The following is a 25,767-nucleotide window of genomic DNA, read 5'->3' as shown; positions in this document are numbered from 1 at the left end:
TAGTTGTCATAACATTTGTCCTCCATGAAAAATGCTCAGCAAACTGAGAGCTGGTGCTTTCAAGATCACGTATCAAATTTCTTGGTTCAAAGCACTGCAACTGGGGACACGAAGATAACATGCGTATATAACCTACCGCATAGATATCAACCGAGAAGAGAAGGAGGCAACATAATCCTAATCCTGGATTCATTCTGGAGACAACGACAGGTACATCCGATGAGAGGTCCTGACTGCTACATGATCCCACACTACTGCATGTAAAAATTCTGGAGGCGTTTCTTGTAAACTACTTCCTCATTGTACAGTTGACAAGATATTACAGGCATGTGACGTCCCGGATGACAGTTTGTGATAAGCTCAATATGTTAGATAGCGTACACAATCACTGGCAGACATGAACTCAATACTTTAGGTCATATCTTTACGTGTGTCATCTACTCTGTTAAGTTCAATTTACCAACAGTTGTACTTCATTATATTCTTCTAGAATTTGGCATACAGTGCGAAGGTGTTTGAGTGACGATTGCACATGCTTGTTACTAAAGGATTTGATCGTCGCCGAACGACCGGGTTCGATTGTCCAAAATGGGTCATTTCTGATTTCCTCTGTCATAGTGAGTGAGTTTAGTTTTACGCCGCACTCAGCAATATTCCAGCTATATGGCGGCGGTCTGTAAATAATCGAGTCTGGACCAGACAATCCAGTGATCAACAGCATACGAGCATCGATCTGCGCAATTGGGAACCGATGACATGTGTCAACCAAGTCAGCGAGCCTGACCACCCGATCCCGTTAATCGCCTCTTACGACAAGCATAGTCGCCTTTTTGTGGCAAGCGTGGGTTGCTGGAAGACCAATTCTACCCCGGATCTTCACGGGCCTCCTCTCTGTCATAATATTGCTATATAGTATCACTAAAAAGCCCCGTAAAGTCATACTGTCTTTGAGAGAAATGCCTGTACCCTAATAGTTTATTCCATGTATGATTTTCAGGTGACAATGATATCACAAGGCAATTTTGTAAATATAATGACTCCTTTCTTGACAGATTGTAGTAATACCTGTGCAATATCAAGGCAAATTAAACTCAAACATCTTCAGCAGTGGATGATTGAAGCATTTTATTTGTATGTATGTTAGAAATAGAGGCGACAGAGAATCAACTAATCTTGTTATATGTACCACGTTAGGAATAGAGGTGAAACAGAATTCAACTAATCAAGATATACGTGTCACGTTAGGAATAGAGGTGAAACAGAATTCAACTAATCATGATATATGTGTCACGTTAGGAATAGAGGTGAAACAGAATTCAACTAATTATGTTATATGTGCCTCTTTAGGAATAGAGGTGAACAAGAATTCAACTAATCATGTTATGTTTGCATAGTTAGGAATGCAGATGAAACAGAGATCAACTGATCACCTTATATGTGTCTGGCTAGGAATAAAATGAAACAGCATTCTGCTATTCATGTTATATGTGCTTCGTTAGGAATAGAGGTGAAACTGTATTCAGCTGATCATGTTATGTTTGTCATGTTAGAAATGCAGATGAAACAGAATTTATCTAATCATATTAATTATATATTCAAGTGGATAGCGTGTCTTCCTGAAGAGCCGAAGGTCTGTTGTTCGATGTCCTGACCAGCGCCATACCAAAGACGTTACTTCGTGATATGTATTGGTACCCCACCTGGTGCTCCGCATTATGGGGTAATCAAAGGACAATGTGTGAGTTGATATCAAACTTCCGCATGTTATCTCTGCCTTCAGGCAAGACGACTGTGTGCAGCCAGACACATACGTTACAATAGTCAACCTTATTTCATAGAATGGCATAGAATGTCCTTTGTAATAATGCAAATCCTGACAATTTGTTGGTGCAAGATGCAATAGTTACCATTGTGGTCCTCATCTGGGAGGCAGAGCGATTTATACTCTCGGTATAATAGCGCACGGGTAACAGTTATCAGTTACCTTATTATTGTGCACTATACCTCATGCAGCACCATATACGCTGACTGAAGATGCATGCATGAGCGTTGAATGTTTATTCATCTTTTGGTCAAAAAGAGATTTTATTTCCCCAGTTTATAATGGTGTGCATTAATCCATTGATTTCTGGTTAAACAGGCACTTTATCATGCTAAAGGCAAAATATATGAATCGGTTGTTGACTTGGTTTATTGTGTTTCTGTGTATCCATTACGTTATTTCGTGATATCAACCTTTGGTTGGTGGGGAATAGACTCATTGTGGGGAATGATTTACACGTCATTGTGAACAAAGAGGAATTCGTGCTATATTAAATTGCATCCACTCACTTATACTATGCATGTTCTACTTGTGTGTGATTGTTTAGGAGGGAAAAGAAACCCTCAGGATGCATTGTTCATATGCCAGATATAAACCAAGGGTTTGAATCTGAGATGATGTATGAGTAAGATATGTATACCACTATTGTAACGAACTTCCGTGTTCTTCAAATTTTCTAATGCATTTACGGTCGTTGGGATCCGCTTTATTGGCATACCTCCATACATAAAGAAGAGTTGGTACATTGCACGTCATAGCAGTTAAATCACTATCCAAATATTCATGATGCCAAGTGTTCGCATAGGGCTTAGTGTTATCCAGCCTGATCAGTGGCACTTTCTACCAGTTAAAGAAGTCGTTCGGTTTGTTTAAAGTAGTCTGATCAGATTTACAGCGTTAAGACCTCATTAACCTTCCACGTAGCTTTAAGGTGGACACGAGTAGAATATTTCGAGAATTGGTGCAACAGTGACAACGAAAATGACATCTGGTGCTCTTCCCTATTCTGATCTGTATTATTAGTTCCTGTATCGTACTCATTCAAGTGAACGATTGAGTCGCACTTGCATGTATTTGTGACAGTTGCACTCAAGAACCAGGAAACGGTCGCCAATACACATGAAGCATATTAAAAATATAAACAAATTCAGGTAATGTTGTCGCCAAGCGCACACAATGTGAAACCTTTGAGAATGAGAAGTTTTGTATGTATTTTGTAGAGCTCTTTTGGCTGTTTCTAGAGTAAGCTGATCTGGTTCACTGGATTCGTTTCACTTCCAGGGTGGAACAAATACAACTTTACAAATAAATGGGGAATACATGCGATTAAATTACATACAGCACGATGATGTATATTACAATCGTATTGGTACAGCATTGATATTGAAGAGAGTATACATTGAATGTGCGTGGTAATTTCATATTCACAAGGTGCTTAGGGGTAGCCTAATGGTTATAGCGTCCGCTCGTCACGCTGCAGACCCGGGTTCAATTCCCCACATGGAGACATGTGTGAAGCTCATTTCTGGTGTCCTCCGCTGTGATATTGCTGGAAGATTGCTAAAAGTGGAGTAAAGTCATACTCACTCATACTCACAAGCGCACCTGCACAGTTTCGTACAAATGCATGTCGTGGTCATTTACTTGACTGGCCAACGATTCATACGTGTGTTGATTTCTGCTATCTACATTCTCATAGTATCTATTCGCATGTGTATCCTGGTAATCACTAGTAGATCCACATGCTACTTCGAAGGGGATGTCCTCACTCTGTCCTGTACCTCTCAAGGACAACTCTAATGCAGGGCCTTTTCCCCGTGATCTCTGTGTCTTTACTGGCTGAACAACCTTGCTGCAATGTCAGATACATATATGTGAAGGACAGTGAGTGAGTGAGTGAGTGAGTGAGTTAAAATTTAACGTTACATCGGCAATATTGAAGCCATATCGTGATGAGGATTTGCATAATATATAAGTCGTAATAAATAAAGTCAAATTATAAAAGGACGGTAAAATAACTAGAGGATCACAGATAAAGATATAAAAAAAACTATGAAAAACTGAAAACGTTTAACTATAGAATACAAGACAATGTAAAAACAGGCTATAGATTGCCAACAACGGAAGGCAGATCACCATACCAGGGACGTGAAGGACAAAAGGCAGCGTCAGTTTCACAAAGCTGACTAATATTTGCTTAAACTAAATTCCGAATTTTGTTCATGCATTTTCTGTTCATGGAATTTTAAATATTTTAAGTGCTACTACATGACATCGATTGATGTTTGCTGTTTACTGTTTGCTATTTCATCTCTTAAGAAGCGACTTTGAACGGGGAGCGTGTATTGAGAACTGTTGTTCCAAACAAGGCATGGTACTCACAAATATATAACAAGGATAATGATGACACAAAGCAGAAGAGCTGTGATCACCCCAAAGGCGATTATCCATGGTGTGACATCATCAAGTGCTATAAGAAATGTAGAAGCGTAAACTGCAATCAATTTTTTGGTCAATTAAAGATTGTTGTTGCAATAAGTATTTCTTTCAAATACTGATGTGATATCAACATATACGTCAGTAACATGCTGTTACTGCGATGTTGATTTCACTTCAATCATTAACACCAGAGTAATACAAAGAGTAACATATTGTTTGGTCAAGCAAATGTTCCACTACATCATTTCATAAAGGAATGACCGTGGCATTTCCAGAATCATAAGATTGATCTGCTTATAATAGTTAATACAGCATGTGATTCCCATTATACGTCATGTTTGAAACATTAACAAACATGGATGACACCAGGTGTTATCTAAACGGTGAGCGTATCCCGTCACATAGGTGCCATCGGACACATGCAATGCCAAGTCAATTTTCATCCCGACTACAACAAAATAAGTTTAATATTCTTTATATTCACAGGAAGTAATGAAAGTTCAGTTATGTAAAATCACTTAATTATACATTTAAATCTTATGCTCCATGGATTGTATGGTTTTCATGCGAGATAAATCTAACTAATTCGCAACAGAATGCAAGTCAATGTGGGTGCTCCGAATTAATGCTTAGTATTATGTTCGTAAAAGCACTGTCTAAAATACGGTGAGATGGCTCAAACTGTTCATTTTCGACATCAAATTATTACAATATGATTTTTACTCGTTCATTTAAACTGCAAAAGTTTTCCTTGTCGATTTCAGAAAAACACAAATGTATGTGATTATGCACACATGGAGATTATCCACAAAAGGAAACTATAACTTCGACAGAGATGCCTCAAACTGTTCATTTTCGCAATCAAATTATTATAATATGATTTTTACTCGTTCATTTAAACTGCAAACGTTTTATTTGTCGATTTGATTATGCACACATAAAAACTATCCACAAAAGGAAACTATATAACTACCTGTGTACACAACTTCAAATGTAAACACAGTGAGTAGTCACCTGAATGTGGATGGCCATGTTTGTCATGTACATTTCAACACAATGTGTGGAGCACATGAATGTCAAAAACCATTTGGGAAGCCTAAGTGTTTGACGTTTGTTCTTTGAAACAGTCAAACGACAAACGCCATAAGGTTATTGGGATGGTCCGAGGAGGAATATATCAACGTCCGGTTCCACTGCCACCGAAACACCATGTCAGCACTGTTGATACGTCATCAGAACAACAATGAAGCTGCCGATCGCAGGACGTCCACGCAGCACAATGCCAAGATAGGACAGATATGGGTTACCCATTTTTAGCACCATTACTGTGTCATGGAGAGGAATTGCTTTGGGCCTCTTAACGTCATGGTAATTTCACAGATGTGGGCTACAGAAATCAGATTCTCGGACCAGAGGAAATTCCGTTTCAGGAACGTCATGGACCAGAATTGAAATTCCAGCATAATGATGTCCATCCTCACACGGCTAGGATTTTCTTCAACAACTGAATTCGGAATCCTAACGTCAGTGTTAGTAACATTAAGCAGTTTTTATGCCTTCATCTAAGATTTAAATATCACCAATAAATTAAAGTTCGCATGGAAACTTTCATTGTTGTTATAACAATGCACGTCTCTTTTTGTGGCTAGTATATATTAATATTCATATAATCTTCATTTATCTCAGTGTATTGTAAATATATACTGAAATCCATTAGAAATTAATCGCGGTATTATTGATCACGGAATATGCCAAACCAAAATTTTGAACCCAAACTGTGCTTGAAGTAATCTGAATGTGTCAGATAAACGTGATGCACACAGAGAACCACGTGTATCCCTGTGTAATCACGTGACTACTATTTGCTGAAAATCACTATTTTACCTACAGAGCGCGTGGAAAAAACATATAGAAACATTCCTGTCATGCCGTGGCCGCGTCCGAAACTAGCACTGATGTGTGGGACGAAATAGGGAAAAGAACTCAACCTAATAACGTCTATGAGTTGAACTCGCTTTGCAAAGAATATGGCGTCAGATACGACAAGTTTTCAGGAGGAGGGTAAAATTATTGATGAGACGAAGCTCGACGCAAATAGTGGGCATACCCGCTACTGACATTGACTATGTGAAAGTTTTGAACGCGTGTGAAATTTCAAATGGACCACTGTCATTGTTATCGTCAATTTATGGCTGCACTAAATCACGAATGACTGCTTTTCCTTGCGTTGACAACTTTAGTGTTAGAAGGGAGAAGCTCTTTTCTTCATTTATCAGGGAGATAAAAGTTGTATTCCGGTGATGAGTTTCTAATGGATTTCAGTATATATGTAACACTAATAGTACTTCATGTGAATTTCAACATACGTTTTGTCTTGAAGTTACCGAAAGGCTCAGTGGATGTGCATCCAGCACTGGTACACGACACAGCAACAACCCTGAAATGCAAATTGTCGAATATTGGATTGTCAAAGTCAAAACAGGTCTATCTGGCGAAGACGTCTGAGTCAGACGGGTGAGCTAATATCGAACAATAGTGGTCAAATAACCAGTTCGTTTCCATTAATTCATCCTTTTAAAAGTAGTAATCAAGGTCTACAGTGAGCCAGCGTTTCATAAAGAGATCTATACAGAGTGAGGGGAAACTGACAGAGCGACGACAGGAAGGCCTTCTACTTTACAATCGTCAGTTTTCCCTTCATGTCGAGCAATGTCAACAGCGCCAGTCTTTGGTGTGTACATTTCAGACCTATTAGGGTACAATCGAGAATGCTCTTTCTACGCGATCAAAATTCCGAAGAATTCTCTTGGCAGACGCTCTATACGATATTCCACATTCCTATGACAGTTTGTCACATATTGTTTTAAGAAATAAGGTAAAAAATATACAGATTTGTTGATTCCTTGTTTTCCTGGCCGGGAGCATGGTGCTTTCATAATTTTCAAAGGATGATAATAACAAAGAACCTTCATTTTAATACAACGTGTGATAAAACAATGTATGATAAAGAGACCAAGCGTATGGTTATCACACCGAACACTCGGTTTCCATTCCCTAGGTACATTGTGTGAAAGGCATTTTTAGTAGCATTGTAATAATATTACTGCAAAAATAGAAGAACCCTTGAGCAGTTCTCAATCCATCTGGAATTGGATTCTGCATACGTCAGTAAGCTTTAAACACAATGCTCAGAACACACGGCTGGTCATGTCGCTTGTTTGGCATCATGAGAAGAAAGAAACGAAGCTTACATATATGCAGTGTCTGGTTCCAGGGGCCCATTACAGAACTGGTCTTTTTCACTGTCGCAGTTTTCATCCACACCAACCGAGTAAGAAGTAAGACTCTCCCCTGAAGTAAGAAATCGACGCGCTTAGTATGTTACTGCTACTTCAATTTTCATACTCATCATTTGTAAATATCCCTGAGGGATGATATCTTGTAAGTTAATGTTACCTGGAGAAGCACTCCTCCTTATCCTAGCTGCCATCAGGTAGTGTTGTGGAGTTGGGCGGTAAGAACCCTTATACCCACTGTTCTTCCACAAATACCAGTTCTTCCATGTGTCCCAGTCAGTCACATGTTCAGGGTCCGTTGGTGGTGTTTCTATATGCACATAAGGAGTTTCAGTTTGGACGATATGTAAACGCGCGTAGTTTAACTATAGGCATGCATGAATTCATAATACTACACCTTCCTGCAAAATAGAGAGAGTGAGTGAGTATGGTTTTACGCTGCTTTTAGCAATATTCCAGCAATATTACGGCGGGGGACACCAGAAATTGCAAAAGAGAACAAAATAAATATATACCAGAAAAACATCAAATTATATGTATCTCTATTTCTATTATCTTGTGACAATTTAAGGAAATATATAACGTCAGTGCGAAACAACACCCAGTCTTATGTAGCCTCAGAAACAAATACTATTTGGTGTAAAGGCAAATATAGATGTAAATATAGATGTGAAAATGATGTGAATGGATGACTGAAAATCACTGACGACATCAGGTGTTGGCGAAAAGGGTAGAAAGAATCCACCGTTCTTTATGTCATTAATGCAACACCGCGCCAATACCTATTCTTGTCTTTCTAAACGTGGATTCAGAAATACGCACGCTCAGGCACAACACAACCACGTACACACATCCTATACTGAGGTTATGCTATTTCAAACTGGATGTCAGAATATAGAAGTGGATCAGCTTATACACAAGAATCACTCTAGGACATAAGTCAAACAGATCTGTTTGCATACCACTCTTCTTCATAACAAGAATTCCTGCTTCAACTACTTTCCCATTTGTACCGTCGAGCAGCGTCTTTGAATCAAAAGATATAACAATGGACGTATCGGTGGCAGCGCCTGTGTTTTGTGCTGCTCTGCTGATGAATATTTCCGTTGAATCTTTTTTCAGGGGTTCTGTGAACGAAAAAGCTAAAAAATAATAATATGATGGGCATTGAAAATGACCCATAATATATTATTACATTTTTTCACATTATATAGTCTTATATTTCTGTTATATTAACACATAAGGTATTGCTTCATGTACGGTGCATCCTGTTATATGTTCCGTCATTTCGTTTTCAGACTGTAATAGTTTTTTGTGCAAGGAACTCTATAACATTACTAAATGTTTTAATTATAAGTACTTACTTCCAGCAGTGGCATGGAACACATTTGATTGTTTCGGCTTGCCCCTGTACATCGCAATAGCGGAAACCTTTTTTTTTTTTTAAAAAAGAGAATTTTACTTTGTAAACGAAATGCTAAATTGCATGATATGGTATTCCGGAAATAGAACAAAATGGCTTAAAAAATCTAAGTTCCAAATACTAAGTTTAATTACAATGACGTTGTATGCGTGCAAATGTCAAATGGGGGCAGCATACTTGTATGTCCACAGGATTTAGTTTTACGTTATTGATGACAATGTGTGATAACTGCTCCTGACCAGTACCAGAAAGCCTAGTAAACTTAGAGCCTATCCAAACTAACACTACTCCAAACTTACTCACTGCATCAAACACATAAAAGATATTAATCAAACAAGCTCCTTGAAGATGAACATATGAACACGTATTGCCTGTGAATCCCATTTTCTACTACGAGAGGCACTGGGCATACCATGCAGTCACAAGACGTTTAATTCTTTTAAACAAAATCTTTTTTACCTCTTGATATAAACGTCGACGAAAACAGTCAATCTGTTTGCAGTTGTTGATCTACGAGTAGGTTTATGTGGAGATACCAGTATGCGGTCATGATTTGGTGGACTGCAGTCATAGTGCAGGGGATTATGTAGCAAATATGATTTCCGTGGGAAGTGCATGTTCATTTTTAGAACCACTGATAACTGTAATCAGTATTGCATATGGATTCAGAAAAATACATGGTTCCATTCTTTCTGATGATTATAAGTGTCATTCTGGGGTAATTGAATATTGGTACCTATAATCGAGCTGCAACACCAATGTGAGAAAAACATATTTTTATTAACCTATCACAACATAGGCATGTAGTATATCAAAATGTACTTTGTGATGGATGTTTTTACAACTTCCAACACCTATCATGAATCTCAAAAATATATGTATGCATAATAATTACTATGATCATAACTGCCTCTGCCAAAACCGAAGGTTTGTTGCAGAGGGGATGTATTCAACCTTGACTACTTGATGGATTTCAGTGAAACTGAATGGAGCTCTTAGGTATACCCCCAGGGCAAATCAATTAGATGTTGAAGAAATTATACTCTTCAAAAACGAAACGCAAAAGCATCATGTCATTGTTAAATTTGGTCTTATTCAGTTATTATTTCAGTTTATATCAACGAGAATAAACGGTACAGCATTGAAATTATGTAGAGCAATACACTGGTATCTCGTGCACATTTCACAAGAATGACAGTCATCATAGTCATTACTGCTGTCCACGAGGTGGCATTGACGTTACTACCTTGTATGACCCCCTCTTACTGCAAGAACTGCACACCTCCTTGACACAGATCGAATCAGTTGTTGGATGTTTCGTTGTGGAATCCTTTTCCATTCCTCCTGCAGCATGCTGAACAACTGTTACAGGGTCAATGGCGGATTACGACGTTGATGTACACGTTTATCAATCTGATCCCACAGATAATCAATTGGTTTCCAATCCGGGAATATGGAGGGCCAGGGATGGACACTGATGTTGTTATTGGCCAGGTAGTCCACTGTAGCACGTGCTGTGTGAGATCTGGCACTGTCCTGATGGTACAGCTCCCACAAGGTGAGTCACGTGAGGACGGAGAATCTGGTTGAACACTAATTCCCTTCTGCAGGTGTATGGGATGGCCCTCCACACCATGACACCATCCCCACTAAATCAGTCCACTTGCCTAATGCAGTAGGGTGCAAAACATTCCTTGCTTGGTCTGTAGACACGTTGTCTTGGGTAACGTGCCTTGAGGGGATACCGTGATTCATCACTGAACCATATGTGCCTCCAGTTTCCAAGGCTGTATGGTTGCATCGTTTGACTCGCAGACGTTGATGTAATCGTGTCAGAAAGGGGGCAACTTTTGGACGTCTGGCACGCATACAATATACCTGCCTCTCGGAGATGATTCCTGATTGTCTGGTCAGACATTCTCCATTCTTGTGCTGTGTCCCGAGCGGAACGATGCTAGTCACATAGGTGGGTTACCCGGATTTAGCGATCTTGAGCTTGTATGGTGACTCGCGATCTTCCTGGTCTTGGATGGTCATTTGTCGATCTGGAATGCACAAAACGATCCCACAAACGAGTTACTGTGCTCGGATGAATGCTGAAGGTCCTCGTCACGACACTCTTTCATTCGCCAGCTTGTAATCGTCCAATGGCAATATTCCGGTCGGCACCATTTTCTCATCCAGTACTTTGCAAGGGTCTTTGATGAATTTGCGAGATGAATTTTATAGTCAAAGGTTGTAATCATGCTTTGCACGTGAAAAGCAATAATTGCGGCTTTTGGTTGTGTTCCATAACAGTTAAGCCCATCGTGACAATCATGATCGATAAAGCTATGCAAAATCGTTAATGGTTGTATTTGCTCATTCACGCCTTCTAAACCATACCAACAACAATATACAACCCCGAAATCATGCTTATTTGACATATGCGCGCAAACTTTCGATCATTCTTTTCCAAATTATATTTTGCGTTTGATTTTTTTTGGATTTTTTTTTGGAAGAGTGTATGTTAAAGTACAAGTGCACAGAGGTATTTTGAAAATAATTGCAATGTTAAGTAAATGGGGAATATGAGTAATATCTAAAGATTGATGGATCGATTTTGGATGAATCTTGGTGGTATGACACAAGGGCTATCTGCATATGGTTTGGGGAAAGTACATTAAAGTACAAGTACGCAATAGTACTTTAAAAATGTAATAGTGAATGGAAATTGCTGTGCAAGGTGGAGGTATGTTCTCAGACGAGGACCCTTCTAGTTTCCAAATCAGAATAAATAAGTGTAGAATTCATGCTTGTGTTTGTATGTCAAATAACTTTGAAGCGTGTATTTCAACAGGTTCTTGCAGGATAATGACGGTTTGATTGACAATGCCAGTTACTTAGCAATGCTAGCTAAATCCTTGTGAAAGTTAAAATAGATATACTAGTACAGATTTTATATTGCACTTGCATACCCCACTTGTAATATACTTCCTTTCAAAAATTTAGACTCACTTAAAACACTCCCTTTATGTTATGTGTGTGTGTGTGTGTGTGTGTGTGTGTGTGTGTGTGTGTTTGTATTATATATGGTTACATGGAAGATTAATTTCTCCACTAACTTGTAGGAACCAACTGCAAACCTGATGCAGATGAATTACACGAGCATCATGCATCAAATTGCTTAAAACCATCTGCAAATTTCATGCATGTGAACAGCTGCGTCTTGGTGTCAAGTTCTGTTTAGAATTCGCCAATTTTCACTGATTTGTATCATTTAATTAAACTCATGACATTAATCTTTTCAACATTACGAATTTGTTTTTCAATACATCAGTTCATGTGTAAACAGTCCTTTTAAACAGTATATAGAATATTTGCAAAATTTAGTTTAGAACAGTTGCCTGAAGTACGTGGCTATATTTACACTAGTGAGTCTAAACTTTTGAAAGGAAGTATATGTAGTTATCTGTTCACTATGAGATAGTTTGTCACTCCTGTATTAATACATTCAGACTGCAGATTTGGCTTTATGTCATTTGTCATTTAATTACCCGGACACAAGTGTCAGTGTGTCAGTTTTGACTGCACCGATATGCCTGATTTGACACTTGTGCTTGACTATATGATAATCACATTAACCTTACCTGGGTACTATTATCACTACTTAAGTGTGTCATGCTAGTATATATTATGAAATGGGAGAATACATTAATTGAATAAATGGTTTCCACTGATATAGGTCAATAATTACAATGTTGATGTGCGATGAAGGAAAGATAATACTTGATTAATTTATATGATTATGCCATATCTTATGTCACCGAATTGAAATTAGAAGCATATTATATGGTTATTTCTATATTATGCATCATAAGCTACATTTTGATGGTCTACATGACTATGTTGAGATAAGTTTATGCAAATATTTTGTCTCGAAATTGTGCCGCAAGCAATTTGGGGAACTTATATTCAATCACCCCACAAGGACACTTATAGCAAATAGAAAAAAATGGAACCATGTTCTTTTCCAAATCCGTACAGAATAGTGATTACAAATTAGTATTGGTTCCAACAATTAACATGTTATTCCCAGAATTACACAAGCCCTTGCACTATCATGGCGATGCTACAGAAAGATCTCTAAAAGCTATAAGTGAATATGAATATGGTGATTAGAATTAAGTTGTCACATCTCAACTGCTGAATTTAGAACTACTCTTCCTGAATTACGATTATGCTCCCACCAACCTGGAATTGAGGCTTGAACATAAACGAAATAGTTCATGGATGATCAGTAGTCTTATCAAGGATGGATATTATTTGTACTGTCAAAAATATTTTCGCAGAAAAAGCTAGCATGCCAGACCTTTTGTTTTATGTCAGTGATGTAGACCTTGTCCCACCCCACTGAAACTCTTTCTACCAAGCGGAAATAATGATGACCCGAGATATATCCATTTAATGCGTACTACTTACAACATGGTGTTGATCCCTTAACATGGGACGGAACCTTTCATCGAACAATGGCTAGATCACACGGAACTTTTACATAATACTTACAGTGAATGTGTAGTCGTGTTCTGGTCGTACTGGTAAGATGGCGATATGTGTCTTGTCACATGGATCCTCAGGTTTATAATGGCCATAAACCTTATCTACTTCTCCCTGGAAATAAACGTTGTGAGTTTTTCTTCAGATTTAGGTTAGTGTTACAGCTTTGTTGATGTAAAACCAATGTAATTTTCAACACATGAGTAACTCAGGCCCTCGTGTCTTTGCGAGGATTAAAGATTAAAAAACATATTTTTAGATGAAATGATTTACAGTACAATACATCGTGATGTATTGTAATGTGGAGCATTTCGAGTCGGGGTCATGTCAAACTTTGTATATGTTTTTAAGATCTTTAATTCTCTCAAAGACAAGAGGGCCTGTGATGAATAACAGTAATAAACTATTGAAGGCGACATAAAACTTAACAGGTTTTCTCCATTTCACAAGGACAACCAATATTCTTGGGACTATTTGTGGATAATGGAGGGAAAGAAGAACACGGAGGTTAGGCAAACAGAAAAAACAAACAAGATTACCAAGGATGTAAATGTTATATTTTTTATGGATTGTGTCCCATACGCATATTCTGTGTAAACGATATGTTTTCATATGCTAAGCCTGTGATGTTTGTTATATTTGAGAGGAATGCGAGTTATCTTTATATCTTGCATAAATAACACATGCGCTTAATAGCTACCCTCTCACATTTACAAAAAAAAGTCTTTAGAAACGTTTAGTAAATATGTAGGTAGATTAACGCAAGGCCTATAGTTAAGTTGTTCGTCTTGTTCTTTTTTAAAAGTGATATCATTTTGCCTGACGTCGTAGTTGGAGGAGCAAAACGTGCATGTGTCATATAAAAATGCCTTGCCTTATCAAGACACAGTTCATCATATTATACTAATAACTACATTGTTCATGTACATCAGTCCAGAATTATCATTACTTTCAGGCTATAAATCCTTGTCTATTATATATACAATTTCATTCTTTTGGTTACTGTTTATCTTGATATTTAAAAGATCCCAATGATTCATATAGATAATTTATGCTCAGATTCTAGCACATCAATCTGACAATATCAATATTCAAACAATATATACTTTTCATGTCCTGCTTGGTATAAGACCTTACTAAATAACATGCAGTCAATATCATTTGAGTCCTGATATATCTGATCAAAGTCTTTTACAAGACTCAGGAGATAGAAGTGTGTGTCGTTGTTTGAATTTTGGTGAACACTGTGGTATCATACCAAATCCGAATACTGTATCGTGTAATTCCTGATAAAGCCGTTCCTTTCTCTTTCTTTTGGGCAGTCCCAGGCCAGATGAACAGCAGTGAAATTGCCAGGAATCGATGAGACTTTCAAATTCTGTACTTCACAAGGTTCTGAAACATATTATGTAATCATAAATTTTTATTATGAACAAAAATTAAAGAACTTCAGGGATACATCAAGGACTACCTGGACACATATTTACAAGACATTGACAAAAACACATTCCGGCTATGTCCTATAGCTAATGAGATGATGATACTGCATTACAATAGCAAACCAATACTTACGAGATTCCTGGGTTATGATGTTGCTTCCTAAGTCTACGGGAAGGGAACCTCTTTTAGATGTACTGGCTACGATGCTGAACGTGTACCTCCATGAGCTCAATAGACTGTTAATGGTTGTTTTAGATGATTTGTAACCTGACGGACAGAACATTCGCATAGGTTGATTTCAGATTGGTTTAAGAAGAATGTGTCTCATTACTATTTTGCATTACTAAAAGTGACGTACAATCATGAGTTCTTTGGATTATACTCCTTTAAGCATATTTACCACTGCTGTGGACACCAAGATGGGTTCTACTCCCTGTACCTTTATAGAGACTAATTGAAACGTCATCAGCATGACGAGCTAAATTTATGACGATTGTCACTGATGGGGCAGGCACACCTATTCGCGAACACCTGATATCATCACTATGTAATAGTGACTCCTAAATAGGGTCAAAACCCTTTCGACCTTCATTTAAAATGTTTGCTAAACACGAAATCCACTGTACTTTTCCGAGTATTTCGTAAACATAGGTTTATGAATCACAACCAAATAATACCTGGTCCAAGTGAATCACAATCAATAATAATGATGAGTGTATTCTGTCCCACCGGTGGCATCCGTCATAAACATATGTGAGGATAGTCAGTTGTTCTCCTGAACAAGTTCGTTGTACACGCCTAAATAGGAAATTGCATCGAAAATCATTTTGTTACTATACATCAGATTTTGAAATTTCCTCCATGTAATCACCATTAAACCTTTTGAAAGCTTTACTAGGCCATGGGTATTGAAACCGTAATGCAACAACTGAGCAAGGTCGTATAATGCTCTCAAATCTTTGTGAAAAGAGCAAGATTGGTTATGCCTTGGTTGTCAAAAAGTGAACAAGAAAGGTTTGAGCTATTGGAATTTTGCTCAACATGAAAGACATATTCATATTATTGTCGGAATCGTACAATTCCGGCAGGCACTTTCTTATGGATGTGCAAAGTGTTTTGTCGCTTTTGTCAAATACAAGCTACCACTGCCACCCACGATAATTAGTTCCCAAATAAACGAAATTTTTGTTTCACTACAAATACCTCTTTACCGTAATTCTTACCAAGAACTGTAAACACGATTCCAACTGGAAACAGGATGATGTTCTTTTCAGTGTGCCATGCGTCGTTATAATATAACAAGCTCTGATTGCATTGTCAGTGACATGACGTCAAGTGATAATGAGGTAGTTACGGTAAACTATCAAATTAATTATACGTGTTTACATGAAGCAAGCACCATTAGCTCGCACATTATGAAAAAGCGTGAATGGCATTAACATGCATTTTAGACTCTTTGGATGCCAAGATGCTTTTCTGAAACACATTTTCATAAACTCTGAAAAGTGAAAGTTATACGATAAGTGCACATGGGCGGTACTGGATCTACCGCATATCATATACTGAGTCAAAAAAGAAACTTCACATTCTTTCTTCAGGGCACTATAAAAGAACAAGAGATTGTAAGATGGTTAAATTGTTATTATTTCATTGCTGAGATCTGTGTGATGTACTCGATACAATGACAGTGCCATAATCAGTTCCATTAGGCTACACCGCCGTTCCAAAACATGGGTATACAGAATGTCAAGTCACAAGAATAAAAATGCGAAATTTCTCAGTTCAATATCTTGTATGGCCGCCCCGCGCATTCACCACTGCCAAACACCGTCTCCTCATCGACTGCCTGATGCTTGTGAACACGTGGTTGGGGATTCTGCGCCATTGCTCTTGCAAGGCAGCGCCAAGTTCCTGCAAATTCTGAGGTTGGTTCCTAAGACCACGAAACCTTCTCCCAAGTGCATCCCAAACGTGCTCTATTGGATTAAGGTCAGGGGACCTCGATGGCCAGTCCATGACCTTGATTCCAGCGTTTTGAAGGAAATTTCGTGTCAACATCGCGGTATGCGGCCGAGCATTATCATGCTGGAACTGTAGACCTGGGTCATGAGCCGCCATGAAAGGAACGAGTTCAGGGGTGAGCACCTGGTCGCGGTAATCAGCAGCTGTGAGGTTTCCACGGATGACCAGAAGTCGGGAACGGTTGTTCCCACAGAAAGCACCCCACACCATACAACTTCCGCCCCCGAATCTGTCGACTTCCTGTACACAACATTGGGCATACCGTTCACGACGTCGTCTCCAGACTCTATGCCTGCCGTCCGCGAATCTGAGGGTAAACCTGGATTCATCGCTAAAGACGACTCGATTCCAGTCTCTCTGGGTCCATCGGAGGTGACGTTGGGCCCACAGCAGACGGTGACGTTGATGAAACGGCGTCAATATTGGCCAACGATATGGACGTCGAGAATGGAGATTGGCAGCCCGCAACCGATTTCGAATGGTCTGTGAGGACAGTCGACCTCTAAACATCTCAGCCCTGGTTCGTGCAGCCGGCAGAAATCTATCACGTAGGTGACGTAGGACGATTTGACGGTCTTCTGCTCGTGACGTCACACGTGGACGACCACACCTTGGGCGATCAGAAGTGGTGCCAGTTTGTTGTAGACGACCTCGCAAGTCATACACAGTACGACGGCTGCATCCCATTGCTCTTGCGACGTCAATAACTGATCTTCCCGCTTGCAACATGCCAACGGCACGTTCACGCTGCACATTTGACAATCGTGGCATTTCAAGTACCGTTAGAACTGTGGTTTAAAAGTGTTTTTTCAATTCTTGAGGCCAATGCAAACACGTGCATATGAAGAAAATTTCGATACGAAGATCACGTGATCGACTGCACGTGCAAAACCTGATTTGGCACTAAAGTCATTTGCACGACGAATGGATGGGTTTGAGTGGGTTTTGCTAACGTTTTTCTAGAGTCGAAAGATAGGGATCCCATTTCGGATACATAGATGTATCATCAGAGAAAAATTATTCATTATTTTTCAAATTACATTTTGTGAAGTTTCTTTTTTGACTCAGCATATATGCGCAAGGACGTACACTATTAAATTTTGCTTTCTTAGAGTGTAAAATCAACAGCAAGTATTAATTAGCTGGTTTGTAGAACAGACAGTCCTAGATATTTTCCGAAAATGTGAACAAATCCCTTTACTTTCATCGTGCACCGACAAAAGTAACTGTGAAAAAGAAATCTGAACAACATTATATATATCACCTTTTTGCGCTCGGGTTATCACCTTTTTGCGCTCGGGTTCCAACCAGACGGAAGAAAATTTCAAATCAAGCAAATGTATCATAAATGTTTGGGGAAATGTGCCTCGGGAGGATAGATGGTTATCATAAAACAATATTTATATCATGTGATCATAGACATTGTGGAAATGTGTTAGGCTGATGCGCCTTAACTATACACCTACCGTTCACAGTAACATTTCTTATGTTCTCGAACGTTGAAGAAAGTCTTCCGGTAGCCTGTTGTGGGATAATGGTGTAGTTCGTCGGTCCAGACTTGTGAGTTGGGGGAGTCCAGGTAACTTCCACCGACGATGCATTTACCACAGATGCGGAGAGATTTCCAGGCACCAATGGAACTAGTACGTTGAAAAGAATCATTAATATAATCCAAACAGATATGACGTCACCTATTCTAGTTATCACACATGTAGCATATCAGTGGATACAATATATTCTGCATTTTCTTTACAAAATCGTTCCTGGAAATATTAAACGAATCCCATTTAAAATAGCAATAGGTTTCATCTCATTTCCAATATGAGTTGAACTGATTCAAACGTATTTACCACCAATGTCTGTCTGTACTGCTAGAGACGTGTTAATCCCCATGCTGAAGTTATTGACAGCAGCCACGGTGAAGGTGTAGTTAGTGTACGACAAAAGGTCGGTGACGTCATAGTTGGTGGGAGATGTTTCGAGTTTTTGTACAGTGACATTTCGGGATCGACGACACCTGTCATCCTCAACCTGAAGAAGCCAGATACAGATGATTAAAGAAGGAAGAAATCATGATAGGACACTGCTGAAAATATTACTCCTATGAACATCACTTGCACTTAAGACAATGGGAAAATAGACTGATGATATTAATGCGTGTAGATGTGTTTGCATACTTCAGGTGTACATTGTATTTTGCATCAAAGAGATTGTACATGCACATTTGAGTCACCTAATCTTTCCATTGTCGATTTTAGGGAAATAGGTAACTTGTGAACATGAAATTCGGACTATTTTGTATAATAGATAATAATATGATAATAATTCATTTATATAACGCCTAGTATCCATCTGACTAGTTGCCCACTGGACGCTGCAATCAGAAATTGATTATTATTACCCCGGATAACCCAAGCTGCCCCTGAGGCGCTAGAAGGTTAAAAGTCACATGACATATTTCAGCGTGTACCATTATCTGCTGGGTGAACAGGGGCAATTTTGAACAAAATCACCTAAGTTGAGACCACATATATCAGTGAGTGAATGATTTAAGATTTTAAGTTACATCGGCAATATTTCAGCCATATCGTGACTATAAACAAGTTGTGAATTCATCATAAATACATATAAATTATAAAAACCTGCCGACGAAGGACAGTAAAATCATCTAGAATATCACAGTATCAAGGAATAAAACTAGCAACTCTCTCTAAAATTGGATTTCAAATTAGGACAACACAGTATAAAAATGGGCTATAGATCGCCAACAACTGAAGGTAACTCACCAAACCAGGGACCATGGGGACTTACATTAATTTTGCTACCTGCATGGACCCTAGTTGGATTTACATCATCCCTTCAGCTGTCAGCAAGTTTTGACAATCTATCCGTAAATTAAATGAGCATATATGCTACAATTAAAAATAACAGTAGGTTTAAATCTACCTAGAATGCTTTGGGACTTACATACTCTCTCAGGAGGACTCAACAATACTAAAACTGCATGTATGTTCAAAACATATGAATCATATTTCAATGATAATTGACATTATTCAAAAGATCCTTAACAGTTTTGACTTTGAAATATTTATCCCTTGTGATGGAAAATTCAACACAGTCAAGCAGGACATGCTTGACTGTGGTTCTCTCATCACAAGAGATACAAAACGGAGGATCTTCACCTTTTAACAGGTATTTGTGAGTAATAATAATAATAATGCTAATTTTTGCGCCTAGAATCCAACACGATGCTGCTCTCTGGCGTTACATTATTACCCTGACGGAATTGTACTTTCAAAGCTGCTACTAAGCGCTTCGCGCGACCGTATAGGTCCGTACATCCGCTTCTCAGGTACTCATTTGAACAGCTGGGTGGACTGAGTGCAATGTGGACGAAGTGCCTTGCCCAAGGACACAACACAGCATGAGACCCAGGTCACAAATTTTGGTGTCTCCACCGGGATATAACGCGTATGACCTCCTCAAATCTGGACTGACAATCCAAGTAGGTGTAACCAATATATGGTATTATTTCATGTAATTTATTGATACCTACTTGGGTGTCCCACTTCTTCTGCAGGAGATCACGGGTGTAAGTTCCAATGCTAGCTTTATTATCAAAGTAAGGAATAAGAAGTGGTGTCACAGATTGGTTGAGTGCTGCCTTGGCAGCAAGATCGGCCATTGTGTTCCTGGAAATACCACATATATAAAATGTGCTTCGTTGTGGGGCATGACTGAAGTCCTAGAAACTTTCAGGAGTCAAGCTGCCAAACACGGTCACCCATCCAATGAATCTCCGAGGTCAACCTTGCTAAACTTCAACTGAATTGTGACCAGGTCCACACACCACCACAAGATATCTTGAGAGTGAATTGGAAGATTAAACTTTTTCAGTCAATATTAGGGCAATGACCTTATACATACGCATAGATTATGACAGGAATTAAACCGTGACGTGTGAATGAAGGAACCCAAAGCTACCCTACTTCCCAAAGAAAGGCTCCTTGAACGATACAGACAACACTTCAATAACTGGAAAGCATTTTACATATACGAACTTGAGTCGCACCTGGATTATAGCTTCAACATGATGCCATAGCAAATATTTAGACTTGCTTCACTTTTCTTTTCTCTGGGATATTGATGTAGTAGGTCATGAAAGGTCATGAAATGAAATGTAGTAGGACATGAAAACAGACATGAAAACTCGTCACTTTGAGTCACGAAAAAGAGGACATCGCTGACATTACTGTGACATTAAATATTTAAAGGTCGATATGCTTTGGCTGAGCATACGCCTCTGTAAACTGGCAATGCAGACAGAGGGCAGTTAAATTCTGTACCCTGTCATGGCTATTGATATGCTGTTTGATATACCCACTCTGAAGGTTCCATGAGACTGGCAGTCAGTGCAGACAATGTACACAGCCTGCTGACACTCCCTATCATCTGTGTGGACATACAGGATGTATCCCAGGATGTAGCCGTTGGGGTATGTGGGAGGTTCCCAGGACAGGCAGGTGGAGGTGCTGGTGGTGGACGTGCTCGTGAAATCCGATACCTTCCCTGGCGCTGTAGCAGAATGCGTATCGTGCAGTTAGATGACTTGATATTGATTTGTCATTAACAAACAGAACTTCACATGTACATTCATTTCAAAAGAAGAAGGCTACTAGTATTGAATAACCATTTTTGCCAAGCCGGTTCTTCTGTTTTATTTAGACAATCGAATGACAGTGTTTCTAATTTCTATCACCGCGTATGCATCAGTTGTATATACGTGTATCCTAAATGGAGTACATATGTTAAGCTCTGCATCTGACTGATTGAAATGTCAGAAACACACTTACTCCCAATTTTTTCGAAATAACGTTCAGTTGTCTCACTGCCTGGAAACGAATCATGAGCCACAACCTGTAATTGAAAGAAGGCAAAGTGTTCCGCTCACTAGACATGTAAATGGAACAATTTCCGGAACTATAGACTCTCGACTTAACTGAACAAATTTTTTATTCTCGGTGCAATATGAACACATCTTACACGATATACATATGTATATTTGATACAGCAATTATCAAGTGTCCCATCACTTAGGTACTGTTGTGTGGACTACGATTCATGAAAGCACTAGTTCAATCAAGTAATCACGTCAGATATGTAGTGACTCACTTGGGTTTATAGCTTTAAAGAGTAACTGGAGGACATTCCCAACTCACCGAAAACTTGTAGTTTGTTTGTGGTGTCACGGATACAACCTGTGAGTAGTTACAGTTCGACTCAGGTTGAGCTGAAATCATTAATCCTTGGGGATTTTCTGTCACGTTTGTTATATATTTCTCCTGTCAAAAAACAAACAAAGCAAACCTGTGAGTAGTTACAGTTGGACTCAAAATCAGCTGGAATGTTTAAATACTTTGGGAATGTGTACCACGCTGTTGTTATATTTCTCCTCTGAGAAGAACAACAAAATAATAACTCACAAAGCAAATAATTCAGCACTTAAAAGTCATTTCATTCATAACATGTTATGTGTGACATGTTCAATCCTTGGTGATTTTCAGTCATTGCTGTGATACTATTTTTAATCAAACCAAATAATGCCACACACAGCATACAATGTTCAATGCATAGGCACTGAATATCCGTTTCACTTTTGCGTTTTTTTGTCGGATGAGCGGCAACGCATTATCATCCGTTAAGTGAGGTTAAAGTAAACCAAATGCAGTTACACCTTATTTCTACACTAACAGATTATTAAAGAAAGTGTAATTATACCTTTGCAATAATGAGACATACCTTAGCTTCATACGACAGTTTGTAATATCTTATGACGCCATGTCTTTCGGTTTCTTTGGGACAGGAGAAGATGACTTCAACACTGGTATAATTTCCTGGATCCTGATGGATGCGAAGATTTTCTACCTTGCCAGGAGCTATGAATGCAAACTGGGCTTTATTAATAATTCAGGTTGGGTACAGTCGAAAATACGTGGCGTAATTGTGCTCAAATACTACAAAGACGATATTGATGTCTTGAGCGGCAGCGCTAGACCAATCGTCTTTCCGCAAACGTTATGTGTTCTTATGACACATGGCTTACGTGGATTCCTTCAATCTCATGCACATCGATTATTTACAGACTGATGCCAAAAACCTGCAATAATGCTGAGTGTGGCGTAATCCTAAACTCACTCACTCACTAGACACTTAATAAGTGAAGGCAGTAATTGATTCATACTGATTGGTAATAGCGATGGCCAAATGAGGTCAGATGTTATTATTAGGTGCTGATAGGTAATAGTATTGGAAATGAACAAAAGGAATACACCTTTGTTCGCTTTTTACTTCATACCTGACTCTTTAGTCCGGACAGTTTCATTCACAGACAAGACACTTGAGTTTCCAACTGGAGTAGCTGCTGTGATGTTGAAGGTGTAATTCCAGTAACTCCGTAGACTCTCAACCAGCACGGATGTGCTATAGAACCCTGAAGATAACGAAGTCAGATGTGTTGTAGTTTCATCGAAATTATGGAAACATGAATTATATATAGCAGTAAGTATTAATTGTGATGTATGCTACCTTTTTATTATGGCTACAAGCTGCTCCAATAGAAATGTGAAGGAAGAAAATGAAGAATATTTACACAACTTGTTTGTCAAAATATACTGGCATGAGAACCAATGTCTCGTGTCTGATCAAATTATATGGTTACAGGAATCGATAGGTAACACAATTTGGAATCCGGTGCCACTTGTAAATGGACAGCAACATAACAGCATTAAAGATAATCCACATTATCAAGATAATCTCGGGACAGACGTGCAGCTGCCGGGATACCCTTGTAGTTGATTTGCTTGCGGAATTGATAATGAACCTTAATCTGTCAGTATCTTGGCCCTGCTGCAAATGCTTATCGTCAGCTATCGACTACACATCACCTATGCTTTGCTTTTCCATGAACGTACCATGCCTGTTTCACTCAACTCTGCTCTTTCAATTCCGTATCAGGGGCGGTGAGGTAGCCAAGTGGTTAAAGCGTTCGCTCGTCACGCTTAAGATCCCGGTTCGTTTCCCCACATTGTGCAGCGTGTGCAACCAATTTACCGTGTTCCTCGCAGTGATATTGCTGGAATATTGCTAAAACTAAAACTCACCCACTCACTCACTCACTCAATCCGGTATCAACGACAAATTTACATGTGCAGTGGCCTGTTATCAATGTAGAAATGTTAGTTAATGTAGTAATAGTAATTGAAGAAACGGTGTGAATTTGTTTTTTTCCCAATACGTCCTCATTAAAACTCAAAGACATACCGCTGACACTGACAACCATTTTCTCTTGGAAGCTGTCTGAGGTTAAGTTGGCTGCTTCCCCAACAGTAATGTAGTAGGTGGTCGGTCCGTCCTGGTGGTCAGCGTGGGTCCAGAACAGGGTCACACTGGACGAGCTGTTGACTGAGGCCCAGAACTTCTTTGGCGGTGACAGAACTACAGAAACATAATAATCACAGTGGCCAGGTTGATATTTCTACTGATTCTGCAATTCTTGATGAAAGCGCAATGTGTCAAGACATTCCAACTGATTCTGCGAAGTGGTGGTCCGATTAATTGAAATAATCGAAGATGGGTCGCAATGACTATACGACTAACCAATCGATCATGTCTTCTCATAATCGAATACAACGTGACAAACAATTTTGGAAGTTATGGTTGGTTTTGTCTGCTTCATCAGCACTACAAGCACGTTCCAAGTCATGAATTTATCTTATAGACTCAAGGAAATTTATGTTCCTAACATACTTGTCATCCTGTATGTATGTGAACTTTGCGAATGCATGTTGTGCAATTTGCAAAATAATAAACTCGAAAGAATGGTAATGTTTTTGTTTTTCTTTATTTTTTGTGCAATAACAAACATAACCAGGAAAATTTGATAAAGGACCCTATCCAATTATTTTCGATGATTGACCGCTTGTAATGAACCAATCATCTATTATGAGATTTCAACCAATTCCCAACACTAGGAGGATGATGAATTAGTGATGAAAGGCGTGATCAACCAGACATTTGCATGAGCAGTATATTTTAAACTGCTTGATCGCAACTTCCCTATAGTTTCATGAATACCGCCGTTTGTCACTTCAAGCAGAGGAGGAATTATACTACGTAAGAGAATCTGAGAGACAGACTATTCAGGTGGTTATGATACAGGGATTACAGTTCAAACACACTCCATGGTCTTTTTGATATTTCCACTGATTGTTCGAATATTGATGAACCAATTAATGGGTCTTAACGTTTCTGGTGATTATTTGAATTATGATGAACCAGCGATCAGCTTTTTCATCTGGCGGTATCACGAAATATAATACATTCAGGTAAGCGTACAACTTGTGCATCTCATACTATACCTACTAAGTTTGGACATTTTGCTCCTTCCACCTCCGTGATTTCTATACAATGCTACAGTATCTTACTGTAAAAACACACGTACACTAGTTCCAGTTCTAGGAACTAGACATCCCGTTTGACCAATCAGAATATGTCTAATTCAAAGCCTTGTTTGAATAACATTAACATCATCACACGTACCAGCCATGCTCGTTTGAACAGTGGTGCTCTTTTCCTCCCCTGTTCCGTTTATGTTGACACAAGATATAACTATTGTATAGTCGGTGTAGGACTGCAAGGCTGTAATATTATAGTCGTATTGCCCATTTTCATCATGGTTGACAACAGCACCACTCGTTTTACAGCTGTGCTTCTTCTGTGACTTTAAATAA

The 25,767-nt window shown here is 38.9% G+C and overlaps 1 protein-coding gene across 1 annotated transcript in view; it reads right to left on the bottom strand.

Annotated features, from left to right (window-relative positions):
• The window catches only part of LOC124274880 (phosphatidylinositol phosphatase PTPRQ-like), a 28,045-nt gene extending 2,353 nt beyond the window's left edge, over positions 1-25,692 (bottom strand). Inside the window, exons 1-19 of the mRNA XM_046710251.1 lie at positions 25,577-25,692; positions 24,299-24,472; positions 23,334-23,468; positions 22,778-22,914; positions 22,198-22,320; positions 21,832-21,895; positions 21,363-21,553; positions 18,829-19,009; positions 18,445-18,618; positions 15,089-15,223; positions 14,775-14,911; positions 13,526-13,630; positions 8,922-8,988; positions 8,520-8,684; positions 7,718-7,867; positions 7,513-7,612; positions 6,628-6,698; positions 4,205-4,292; positions 3,428-3,674 (exon numbers count right to left, since the gene is read on the bottom strand). Of these exons, the coding sequence (XP_046566207.1) occupies positions 3,428-3,674; positions 4,205-4,292; positions 6,628-6,698; positions 7,513-7,612; positions 7,718-7,867; positions 8,520-8,684; positions 8,922-8,988; positions 13,526-13,630; positions 14,775-14,911; positions 15,089-15,223; positions 18,445-18,618; positions 18,829-19,009; positions 21,363-21,553; positions 21,832-21,895; positions 22,198-22,320; positions 22,778-22,914; positions 23,334-23,468; positions 24,299-24,472; positions 25,577-25,583 (2,451 nt within the window). The 5' untranslated portion in view covers positions 25,584-25,692. The remainder of the gene's footprint in view (positions 1-3,427; positions 3,675-4,204; positions 4,293-6,627; positions 6,699-7,512; positions 7,613-7,717; positions 7,868-8,519; positions 8,685-8,921; positions 8,989-13,525; positions 13,631-14,774; positions 14,912-15,088; positions 15,224-18,444; positions 18,619-18,828; positions 19,010-21,362; positions 21,554-21,831; positions 21,896-22,197; positions 22,321-22,777; positions 22,915-23,333; positions 23,469-24,298; positions 24,473-25,576) is intronic.
• Positions 25,693-25,767: the final 75 nt, after the last annotated feature.

Source organism: Haliotis rubra, unplaced genomic scaffold (assembly GCF_003918875.1).
Source record: "Haliotis rubra isolate DU_JTF1 unplaced genomic scaffold, ASM391887v1 Scf195, whole genome shotgun sequence".
In the NCBI taxonomy this organism is placed as follows: Eukaryota; Metazoa; Mollusca; class Gastropoda; order Lepetellida; family Haliotidae; genus Haliotis; species Haliotis rubra.
This window is presented reverse-complemented; position numbering and strand designations above follow the sequence as displayed.